This window comes from Hyperolius riggenbachi, chromosome 3 (assembly GCF_040937935.1).
Source record: "Hyperolius riggenbachi isolate aHypRig1 chromosome 3, aHypRig1.pri, whole genome shotgun sequence".
NCBI lineage: Eukaryota > Metazoa > Chordata > Amphibia > Anura > Hyperoliidae > Hyperolius > Hyperolius riggenbachi.
In genome coordinates this window covers 47,892,153-47,905,015 of record NC_090648.1, presented here as the reverse complement: position 1 = coordinate 47,905,015, position 12,863 = coordinate 47,892,153, and the positions used below count along the sequence as shown (strand labels likewise).

The 12,863-nt window shown below is 49.5% G+C and overlaps 1 protein-coding gene across 1 annotated transcript in view; it reads left to right on the top strand.

Annotated features, from left to right (window-relative positions):
• Positions 1–12,863, top strand: part of LOC137562086 (mucin-17-like) — a 51,755-nt gene that overhangs the window by 12,555 nt on the left and 26,337 nt on the right. Inside the window, exon 5 of the mRNA XM_068273423.1 lies at positions 8,999–9,147. Coding sequence (XP_068129524.1) covers positions 8,999–9,147 — 149 coding nt within the window. The remainder of the gene's footprint in view (positions 1–8,998; positions 9,148–12,863) is intronic.

Sequence of the window (12,863 nt, the reverse complement as noted above, 5' to 3'; positions counted from 1 at the left end):
GTTCAATAAACAGGGACCACGCGGCAACGCTAACCCAGCAGCAGCAGACGTGATGGAACAGGAGGAGGCGCAGGAGGAGAAGGCCACGCTTTGTGAGACACAACAACCCAGGCCTTGCATGAGGGCAAGAAGCGTGCGGATAGCATGCTTTGTACCGCCATGCAGTCATAAATGTAATAAAGATAAGTGGTTCAATAAACAGGGACCACGCGGCAACGCTAACCCAGCAGCAGCAGACGTGATGGAACAGGAGCAGGCGCAGGAGGAGAAGGCCACGCTTTGTGAGACACAACAACCCAGGCCTTGCATGAGGGCAAGAAGCGTGCGGATAGCATGCTTTGTACCGCCATGCAGTCATAAATGTAATAAAGATAAGTGGTTCAATAAACAGGGACCACGCGGCAACGCTAACCCAGCAGCAGCAGACGTGATGGAACAGGAGCAGGCGCAGGAGGAGAAGGCCACGCTTTGTGAGACACAACAACCCAGGCCTTGCATGAGGGCAAGAAGCGTGCGGATAGCATGCTTTGTACCGCCATGCAGTCATAAATGTAATAAAGATAAGTGGTTCAATAAACAGGGACCACGCGGCAACGCTAACCCAGCAGCAGCAGACGTGATGGAACAGGAGCAGGCGCAGGAGGAGAAGGCCACGCTTTGTGAGACACAACAACCCAGGCCTTGCATGAGGGCAAGAAGCGTGCGGATAGCATGCTTTGTACCGCCATGCAGTCATAAATGTAATAAAGATAAGTGGTTCAATAAACAGGGACCACGCGGCAACGCTAACCCAGCAGCAGCAGACGTGATGGAACAGGAGCAGGCGCAGGAGGAGAAGGCCACGCTTTGTGAGACACAACAACCCAGGCCTTGCATGTGGACAAAAAGCGTGCGGATATAGCAGCAATGCTTTTTGCCGCCATGCAGTCATAAATGTAATACAGATGAGAGGTTCAATAAACAGGGCCCGGAAACGCAACACCATCCCAGATGTTCATTGGTCATGTTACTTGGTTGGGGTCCTGGAGTGTTGCGTAGTCATTTCCAATCCAGGATTGATTCATTTTAATTTGAGTCAGACGGTCTGCATTTTCTGTAGAGAGGCGGATACGCCGATCTGTGACGATGCCTCCGGCAGCACTGAAACAGCGTTCCGACATAACGCTGGCTGCCGGGCAAGCCAGCACCTCTATTGCGTACATTGCCAGTTCGTGCCAGGTGTCTAGCTTCGATACCCAATAGTTGAAGGGTGCAGATGGATGGTTCGACACAGCTACGCCATCTGACATGTAGTCCTTGACCATCTTCTCCAGGCGATCGGTGTTGGAGGTGGATCTGCACGCTTGCTGTTCAGTGGGCTGCGGCTGCATGGGTGTCAGAAAATTTTCCCACTCCAAGGACACTGCCGATACCATTCCCTTTTGGGTACTAGCTGCGGCTTGCGTTGTTTGCTGCCCTCCTGGTCGTCCTGGGTTTGCGGAAGTCAGTCTGTCTGCGTACAACTGGCTAGAGGAGGGGGAGGATGTCAATCTCCTCTCTAAAGTCTCCACAAGGGCCTGCTGGTATTCTTCCATTTTGACCTGTCTGACTCTTTCTTCAAGCAGTTTTGGAACATTGTGTTTGTACCGTGGATCCAGAAGGGTATAAACCCAGTAATTGGTGTTGTCCAGAATGCGCACAATGCGTGGGTCACGTTCAATGCAGTCTAGCATGAATTGAGCCATGTGTGCCAGAGTCCTACCAGAATCCTCATCATCCTCTTGTGAGCGTTGTGATAGTTGTTGTGATGCATCATAGTCGTCACCTTCCTCCTGGTCTGCTTCTGCTGACCATTCGCGTTGAATTGTGGAAGTCCAACGTGCACCGCTCTGGCCCTCGTCAGTGGTGGCATGAAATTCCTGCTCCAACTCCAGCTGTTCCTCCTCCTCTTCTTCGTCATAGCTGCTGGGGCCAGCGTTCCCTGAGGCGGATGGCCTGATGTTGGTACCATCACGCTGATCGTTTTCTCCTTCAGATTCCCCCAGTTGCATCATGACAGCTGTTTCCTTGATTTTTAACATCGACCTCTTCAGTAAACACAGCAGTGGTATGGTAATGCTGACTGAAGAGTTGTCACTGCTCACAAGCAACGTGGATTGCTCAAAATTTTGGAGGACTTGGCAGAGGTCCAACATGTTGGCCCAATCGGATCCACAGAAGCTTGGCAGCTGGCCGGATGCGCCTCGGTACTGCGCCGTCATGTACTGGACCACTGCACTCTTCTGCTCGCAAAAGCGGGCTAGCATGTGCAGCGTAGAATTCCAGCGCGTAGGGACATCACACAGCAAGCGATGGTGGGGGAGATTGAAGCGCTCCTGCATCTTGGCGAGTGCCCCCGAAGCAGTACTGGAATTTCTACAATGTTTGGACACTCGACGCACCTTCAACAGCAGATCGGGCACGCCTGGGTATGTCCTCAGGAACCGCTGAACTACTAGGTTCATCACGTGCGCCAGGCAAGGGATGTGTGTCAGCTTAGCCAACCTTAAAGCGCGAATGAGATTACTCCCATTATCACACACAACCATGCCCGGTTTCAGGTCCAGCGGTGCCAGCCACAAATCCGTCTGTTCCTTTATTCCCCTCCAAATTTCCTCCCCTGTGTGCTGCTTATCCCCAAGGCAGATTAGCTTCAGCAACGCTTGCTGACGCATGCCAACAGCTGTGCTGCACTGCTTCCACGATCCTACTGCTGCTGGGTTAGCGTTTCCGGATGAGGTACAGCTTTGAGATGCGTTGGAGGAGAAGGAGTCAGAGAGGTAGGTGCTGCTGTTATCCAGTGGGAGGGACGGCGGTGCAGCTGTTTGTGGCGTGGGCAACACCCGTGCCGTAGCAGGTGAGGAATCGCTGCCAGGCTCCACAAGGTTCACCCAGTGCGCGGTAAGGGAGATGTATCGACCCTGGCCGAACGCACTCGTCCAGGTGTCAGTGGTGAGGTGAACCTTGCAGGCAACGGCATTCTTCAAGCTTCGGGTTATTTTGCTGACCACGTGCTCATGCAACTCAGGCACTGCAGAGCGTGCAAAGTGGTAGCGGCTGGGAACCACGTAACGTGGGATGGCCACTGACATCATGCCCTTGAAGCTGTTTGTCTCCACCAATCGATATGGCAGCATTTCGCAGGCCAGAAGCTTGGCTATGCTGGCTGTTACTGCCACGGCCCGGGGGTCATTTGCTGGCAATTTCCTCTTGCGCTCAAACATCTCCGACACAGACAACTGAACCGTAGCGCTGCACACGGAAGGGCTGTTGGTTGTTGTGTTTGATGAACACTGGGAGACCTCAAGAGCACTACTCCGGAAAGTGACAGTGTCAGCGTCGTCTGATGTTTGTGAATGTTGTGAACCACGCAATGGCTGGGCTACTGCTGCTGCTGAGGCGGGTCTGGTGGTGAGTCTGGTGAACCCAAGGGAGGCAGTGTTGTTTCTGGTACCCTGTCCTGACGCGTTTGCCCAAAGAGTGGGATGTTTGGATAGCATGTGACGGCTCATGCTGGTGGTGGAGAGGTTGTTAATATTTTTCCCCCTGCTCAGGCGGGTCTTGCACACCTTGCAAATCGCCATGGTAACATCCTCAGTGCAGTCTTCAAAGAAAGCCCAGACTTTGGAGCACCTGCCTCCTTGCTGGCGATTTCTGTTTGCTCCTCTTTTGCCTCTCACTTGAACTTCCACGCTTGTGGTGCCTGAAATTGCGCGCCGCCTACCTTGTGGCACAAGGCGAACTCGTGCAGCAGTGTGTTCTTCAACAGACTCATCTGTGCTGCTGCTACGACGGCGATGTTCTCGTTCACAAACAAAATCTGGGTCTCTGTCCACATTGTCCATACCCTCCTCTTCCATCTCCTCAAACTCGTCATATGTCATTGTGGGCCACCGCCGTGGAGTAGAGCTCCCCACAACAACCTCTGCGCAGCACACTCCAACGTCGTCTTCCAGATCTTGTCGGCCGACCTCCTGCAATTGCAACCCCTCCTGCCCAAATTGCTCTGGGATTTGGGTTTCCGAGTCCTCTTCGGACTCGCCTTGTATTTCAGTGCGCGGTGCATTTCCCACAGTTAACGGTTGTGAATCCAGGCACAACATTTCTGGCTGTTCCTCCATTGACCTTTGAAAGGTGGAAGTTTGTTGGGCTGGGAATAGCTCCTGCGAATACCCCATTGTGTCCTGAGGTAATTCATCGGACTGGTTATCTGGCAGTTGTGTGCGTGGTGTCGCTGCCGGATGTGTCAGCTTTGTGCCCACTGGCTCCTTGTAACTGGCTGAGGACTCGGACCTCGTGCGTGATGTGCTGGTGCTGCTTAACCCACTGCTGGACGCTTGAGAGGTCATCCAAGTAATTATCTGGTCCTGTTCTTTTGGATTTGTGAGGGTTGTTGTCCTGGACAACATGGGCGGTATTGAGTGGGTTTTCTTGGGTGCTCCCCTGTGGCCTGTACGTGAACCGTCAGGGGAAACACCTCTTCCCTTGCCCCTCCCTCTTTCACCGGATTTCTTCCTCATTTCACTTATCCTTACAGTACACGCTGACTGGCAGCAGTACAGTGGCAGTACAGAAATGCTATACAGTACCACTATTCCCAGCAGCGACACAGAGCACAATGCTATACAGTGACGGGTGAGCGGTGTACCACTATTCCCAGCAGCGACACAGAGCACAATGCTATACAGTGACGGGTGAGCGGTGTACCACTATTCCCAGCAGCGACACAGAGCACAATGCTATACAGTGGCGAACGAGCGGTGTACCACTATTCCCAGCAGACACAGAACAGTACACAGAATGCTATATAGTGTGGCTGAACGAGCGGTGTACCACTGTTCCCAGCAGACACAGAACAGTACACAGAATGCTATATAGTGTGGCTGAACGAGCGGTGTACCACTATTCCCAGCAGACACAGAACAGTACACAGAATGCTATATAGTGTGGCTGAACGAGCGGTGTACTACTGTTCCCAGCAGACACAGAACAGTACACAGAATGCTATATAGTGTGGCTGAACGAGCGGTGTACTACTGTTCCCAGCAGACACAGAACAGTACACAGAATGCTATATAGTGTGGCTGAACGAGCGGTGTACCACTATTCCCAGCAGACACAGAACAGTACACAGAATGCTATATAGTGTGGCTGAACGAGCGGTGTACTACTGTTCCCAGCAGACACAGAACAGTACACAGAATGCTATATAGTGTGGCTGAACGAGCGGTGTACTACTGTTCCCAGCAGACACAGAACAGTACACAGAATGCTATATAGTGTGGCTGAACGAGCGGTGTACTACTGTTCCCAGCAGACACAGAACAGTACACAGAATGCTATATAGTGTGGCTGAACGAGCGGTGTACTACTGTTCCCAGCAGACACAGAACAGTACACAGAATGCTATATAGTGTGGCTGAACGAGCGGTGTACCACTGTTCCCAGCAGACACAGAACAGTACACAGAATGCTATATAGTGTGGCTGAACGAGCGGTGTACTACTGTTCCCAGCAGACACAGAACAGTACACAGAATGCTATATAGTGTGGCTGAACGAGCGGTGTACTACTGTTCCCAGCAGACACAGAACAGTACACAGAATGCTATATAGTGTGGCTGAACGAGCGGTGTACTACTGTTCCCAGCAGACACAGAACAGTACACAGAATGCTATATAGTGTGGCTGAACGAGCGGTGTACCACTGTTCCCAGCAGACACAGAACAGTACACAGAATGCTATATAGTGTGGCTGAACGAGCGGTGTACTACTGTTCCCAGCAGACACAGAACAGTACACAGAATGCTATATAGTGTGGCTGAACGAGCGGTGTACTACTGTTCCCAGCAGACACAGAACAGTACACAGAATGCTATATAGTGTGGCTGAACGAGCGGTGTACTACTGTTCCCAGCAGACACAGAACAGTACACAGAATGCTATATAGTGTGGCTGAACGAGCGGTGTACTACTGTTCCCAGCAGACACAGAACAGTACACAGAATGCTATATAGTGTGGCTGAACGAGCGGTGTACCACTGTTCCCAGCAGACACAGAACAGTACACAGAATGCTATATAGTGTGGCTGAACGAGCGGTGTACCACTGTTCCCAGCAGACACAGAACAGTACACAGAATGCTATATAGTGTGGCTGAACGAGCGGTGTACTACTGTTCCCAGCAGTGACACACAATGACTGGGGGGGACCCTGGCTAGCGTGGCTGGAGCGCGAACTACCCTGCCTGCCTACCCAAAGCTAAACCCACAGACAAATGGCGGAGATATGACGTGGTTCGGGTATTTATTTACCCGAACCACGTGACAGTTCGGCCAATCAGAGCGCGTTCGGGTCCGAACCACGTGACCCGTTCGGCCAATCACAGCGCTAGCCGAACGTTCGGGGAACGTTCGGCCATGCGCTCTTAGTTCGGCCATATGGCCGAACGGTTTGGCCGAGCACCGTCAGGTGTTCGGCCGAACTCGAACATCACCCGAACAGGGTGATGTTCTGCAGAACCCGAACAGTGGCGAACACTGTTCGCCCAACACTAGCTGCAGCTAGACCCCCGTGGGACAGAGGACGGCGTGGGAAGCCTCATTAGGATCCGGAGGCTTCCCCCACCCGAGGTGAGTACCCCCCAGGGGATGTTTTTGAGGTTACAGAGTCTCTTTAAGTTTCCGGTTGCTTCTAGGTCATTTCTTTTACAAAGAAAATAAGCCCAGATCGTCTAAACTTTCTTAAGTGAGACATTCCCTTTGATTAATGTACTTGGTCATGTTTGCACCTATTCTAAAACATCAATGTGCTTCCTGTAGTGTGCTACCTAAAGCCCAATCTACACGGTACGATTCTTTGTGCGATTCGATTACGTTTCTATTCACGATTCGATTAAATCCGACAAGTCCGATCGGGATTCGATTCCATTCAATTCGATTTGCCATTGTTTTGCAATGGCAAATCAAATTGAATAGAATCGAATCCCGATCGGACATGTCAGATTTAATCGGATGGTGAATAGAATCGTAATCGAATCGCACAAAGAATCGTATCATGTAGATGGGGCTTAAAACTGTATCCCATGCTTCAGATGTAGCCTCAGAAATGATTTACACAGAGGTATTAGTATACTAACATCTTACGCTTCCCCCAACCCCCCATTTTTGTGTATCACAGAATTGTATTCTCTTTAGCTGCTGCTGCTTGGCATTGATCTGGTTGTTTAACTAATAATGACCCACTATTCTCAAATCCTCCAAGTCTGATGTTCCTAGCCATATCCTATTCACTTTGTATGGTGCTATGCCACTGGGAAGCAGGAAATTTGGGCGCATGAGGCAGGTGGACAAAAAGGGCGCTGCCATTCACTCCCATAATAAATATCGTTTAATCGGCGCCCAACAGGAAAAAAGGGTGCCGGAGAAAAATAACGTTTTAAAAGCGGCGCCCGGGGACTTTTAATGTTTTATAACTGTTTCTCATGATTACACATTATTTAATGATTTATAATTTTTTAAACATTATTTTTAAACGAAAAACAGTACAATATTTTTTAAAACATTACTTTTAAACGAAAAACCGTACAATTTTTTTTTTTTTTTTTTACATTTTTAAACGAAAAACCGCACCATATTTTTTAAAAAATGTTATTAATGCTTATCACAGGGGGGTCTTAGGTTTAGGCACCACCAGGGGGGTCTTAGGTTTAGGCACCAACAGGGGGGTCTTAGGTTTAAGCACCAACAGGGGGTCTTAGGTTTAGGCACCACCAGGGGGGTCTTAGGTTTAGGCACCAACAGGGGGGTCTTAGGTTTAGGCACCAACAGGGGGGTCTTAGGGTTAGGCACCACCAGGGGGGTCTTAGGTTTAGGCACCAACAGGGGGGTCTTAGGGTTAGGCACCACCAGGGGGGTCTTAGGTTTAGGCACCAACAGGGGGGTCTTAGGTTTAGGCACCACCAGGGGGGTCTTAGGGTTAGGCACCAACAGGGGGGTCTAGGGGTTAGGGATAGGTACAGGGAGGGTTCTGTGTGAGAGTAGGGTTAGGTATAGCTTTAGGAAAATTCGTATTAATGTTTTATAAAACGTTATTATAAATTTCAATTTTTAAACAGGGAAGATTAACGTTTTTAAAATTGCCGATTTTATACACATTATTTAATGATTTATAACTTTATAAAACATTATTTTTAAACGAAATATAACACAAATTTTTTTAAAACGTTATTCATGATTATCTTTTAAAACCCTGCGCCCTTTTTTCCCGGCGCCCTTTTTTAACGTACGCATGCCACTGTACCAACCAGATACATGACCTTACATGTACCAATGTTAAATTCTATATGCCATGCACATAGATATCTCTTCAATATCCTTCTGAAAAACATTATTATCTTGATAACTCATATTTTTTTATCATGTGCAAACTTAGCAGCTTTCTACTCCACCTACTAGGTCATTTATATAATTTTTTTGTCTCCTTCACTACATCTGCCATTAGCTTTGATCTCTTTCTCTAGCTCAGTCCCTTCACCTTCAAAGTGAAACATTTGATTTGGTCAGCAACGGTGATGAGTGAAATGTACGATTTTTTTTTTTTGCATGAAATTTTGCAAAAGTAACGTAAAATTAAACTTTTGAACAGAAATGCCATCAAAAACCCTTTTGTAGTAAGTTTGTGAATTTTCATATTTTTTGCCAATGTTCACACTAAAATAAACATTTTTTGCAGGGTTTTTTTTTTTGCAATTTTTAGTAAAAATAAAAAATTTTCATTTTGCCCATGAATTTTTGCATTAAAAAAAATGTTTTCTTTGACCATATTGCAAAAATACAATGTTTTATCACAAATATTTTTTTCAAAATCAAAAATAGCATTTTTGATGCAAAAATGACTATGGCAAAAACTAGCAACCAACACTGATCAGCAATGACGACCCAATGTCTAACAATGTTAATTTTTTCTGTTTGTGTGACAGGAATGGCAGCATTATTGTGGATTATGAAGTCATTGTGGAACTCGAGTATAAAGAAGATGTAAATATCACTCAGCAGTACGAAGAGATCTTTAAACAAGTGGAAGAGAAGGTCACAGAGTTGGTGACAACCCTGTCCAACTGTTCTGACAGTAGGTTTGCAAATGAGGGAAATGTATTTGTCATATACAGTAAATACTTACTACAGTTTTTATTACTAGCAATAACCAGATTGAATGTTAGATGCAAACACTAGTACTACACATACATGGTGGAGAGGCACCCAAGTATATAAAACAATCAAAAAGTTAAAATTGAGGTGGCTTACCTCATAAACAGCAAGACTTACAGTACTGGTCAAAAAGGTTATTAGCACAAGGCAACACATTTCATGAACCCCAAAACGCCTCACGTCATCAGGCCCACAATCTGTGTCGGGTGCACTGTGATGATCAGCATCAAGTTCCTCTAGGCCAGTACTGTAAGTCTTGCTGTTTATGAGGTAAGCCACCTCAATTTTAACTTTTTAAAGGGACTCTGAGCACCTCTCATGGGTATGCCTTTAAGCATACCCACAAACAATTGAGTGTGTCGACACACTTACCAGCCACTTGTTTTATCCAAACTCCCCCTGGTATTGCCGCCTTAAAATGGATGGGGCCAGAAGACTTCATACAAAGTCATGCTATGACCCCTCTGGAGGAGCCTCTTGCAATTGCCATGCATGTAACTTCCTCTTCCTGCTTCCTTCACTTGTTCAATGGCCACGTGTGTCACTTCCTCTTCCAGCTTCATTCAGTGATGCACTTCTCTAATAGAGGATTACTCCTCTGGACGGGGGTGACCCGGAAGTTATAACATAGCCAAGATGGCGGCCGCGATTTTCAAATTGAAATCGTATGGAAACTATTTGGTGTAGAATGGTGATTCAGGCATCAAAAGAAAGAGGAGAGCAGTATCTTTAAGTACATTGCAGTAATGGTCGTCGGAGTCCCTTAAATTGTTTTATACACTTGGGTGCCTCTCCACCGTGTGTTCCCTTATCCCTCTCTGTGAGGGGTGACTCCCCCAAGCCTCTGCCCAGGCCTTTTCGGAGAGTGACTGACCTACAGGGCCGGCCTTAGGTTTCACAGCGCCCTGAGCGTAACCAGATTTTGGTGCCCCCCCCATTTATCCCCCCCACACACACACACACATGCCCCTGTGCAACAACCACTTTAGAGTATATAGGCAGATCCCCCCACCCCTTTAGTGTATATAGGCAGATTCCCCCCTTAGTGTATACTGTATAGGTAGATTTCCCCCTTTAGTGTATGTAGGCAGATCCCCCTTTAATATATATAGGCAGATCCCCCTTTAGTGTATGTAGGCAGATCCCCCTTTAATATATATAGGCAGATCCCTCTTTAGTGTATATAGTCAGATCCCTTTTAGTGTATATAGGCAGATCACCCCCTTTAGTATATATAAACAGATCCCCCTTTTAGTGTATATAGCTAGGCAGATAAATAGTGTATAGCATACACGCAGGTCCCCCTTTTAGTGTATATAGCTAGGCAGATAAATAGTGTATAGTATATAAGCTGATCCCCCTTTAGCGTACATAGACCTCCCCCCCATCACCCTTCCACAACCAGGAGGCAGTTGGGGAATTTTGCTTTTCTGCTTGTAGCTGGGGACAGAAGATGGTCAGGAGTGACAAGCAGGTCTCTCTCTGATCAGTGCGCAGCGCAGACATCACCTGTGAGCGAGGGGCGGGGCTACTGGCACGCACGGCTCACACAGACTCAGCAAGAGGGAGCAGCAGGTTCCTGGAGTCTATGTCCCCATCACCCCCAGCAACACCAGGGGGCGGAGCTACCACTCGCAACAGCCACAGACAGAACCGGATCCCGCAGCCAGCAGGTAGAATGGGGTCAGGACTAGTTGAATGCACATCACATGTGCCCCCCTGGAAGACGGCGCTCCCTGAGCGACCGCTCTGGTTGTTCAGGTGAAAGGCCGACCATGCTGACCTACGGATCTTCTGTACCCGATTGGGGCCGGTTATTCCCCACAGGTGTTCATTGGATGGTTGCCCAGAGCTGCAACCCACCCTTGTGAGTACCACATTCTTTATTGTACATCACGTGGGAACCTATTTGTACATACTGCACCATTCGGGCTCCCGGTATCTCTGTGTTCTTTTTTGTAATGTTTATTCTTTCCACCCCACAGATTAGCATTACATAAACTGTATGCACCACCAGGTTCAGAACGTGGGCCAGGCAGGGGATGTGGGTGAGGTTTCCCCGCTGGATGGCATCAATCAGGTTTGCCCCATTGTCGGCCACCACCTCTCCGACTCTGAGGCCTCTGGGGGTCAGCCAACTCCTCTCCTGCTCTCGGAGCTTGGCCAGGGCGTGGTCTGTCATAAGCTTGTTCTTCCCCATGGTGACCATCTGCAGCAGCGCTTGGCAGTGGTGGGCCTTCACGCTGCTGCTGAGGCGGGGGGTGTTTGGCGGCGGATGAAACTGGATCAGAGCTGGAACCTGCTGCACTTCCCCTGACCCTGCTGTGGGGTGGCACCACCATTGGGGTGATGATGCTGCTGTCCCCTCCTCATCCCCTTCCAGTGCTTCCACCAAACTGACCCAGTGCGCGGTGAAAGAGAGGTACCGGCCTGTCCCACACCGACTGGTCACATGGACGCACGCACCCACCGCTCCATGTTGACCTTCACAAAATGGTGCAGTGCTGGGATGGCCTTGCGTTCAAAGTAGTGCCGGCTGGGGATTGGCCAATCCAGCACTGCGCACTGCAGGAGCGCACGCATCTGGCTCCCCTCCTGCACAAATGAGTATGGGAAGAGCTGGGAGGACATGGCCCGTGTAAGCAAGCCGTTCAGCTGGCGTATGCGACGGCTGCTGGGAGTCTGAGCCCTGACCACAAAAGAGTTACTCCGCAGGGTCTGGTGGTGGTGGCATTTTAGGCTTGCACGGGAAGCTGAGGAGGGAGCAGAGGAGACCACTGAGGAGGACTGGCTGCCTGAACAGGCCTCAGTGGCAGCAGGAGTGGCAAAGGGGGTTATGGTGCTCTGACCACTACAAGGGCCAGTGCCAGCTTCCTTCAGCCTCTTGAATTCCTCATGCTCAGGTTTGTGCTTATAGGCCAGATGATTTTTGAAGCTGAAGGTGCCATAAGTGGAGGGGTGAGACCCTCTGCTCAGCTTCACATGGCATAATTTGCAAGTTACAAACTTGCTCTCAAGTGAGGGCAGATGGAAAAACTGCCATATTGGGGACTGCAGTTTGCCCCTACATGGCTCAAAATGGGATGCTGATGTGAATTTTCTCCCAGTGGTGGTTGGGGCCTGGGGTTGAGTGGTGCGGCTGGAGGTAGAAGTGCCACTGGGAGATGGAGTAGCAGCCTGTGGGTCATGCATTCCATGCCCACTGCTGCTCCTGCAATGTTGATCCTGCGTGCCAGACCCACTGAATCTAGTGATGGGCGAACAGTGTTCGCCACTGTTCGGGTTCGCCCGGATTTTGGCCTGTTCGGGTTCGGCACCCCCCGGAACACCTCATGGTGTTCGGGATGGTGCTCGGCCACGCTGCCCGAACCCAAACAGGCCTTCTTTGTTTGGCCGAACACAGCCGTGTCCGGCCGAACATAGCCCCCTATAGGGTCCCAGCATAAAGGGAGAGCATGCCCCGAGCGTGGGGGGGTCGGAAATGCCCCCCACCCCTCCCCGCTAAGCTCTCCCTTCTGCTGGACCCTATAAAATTAAATCTAAGTCCCCTGAAGGTACCTTGCAGGCTGGCAGGAGGAGGGCAGGAAGCGGGCAGCCGGAGAGCATAGGTGCTAGTACCATCTGGTACTTCCGCCC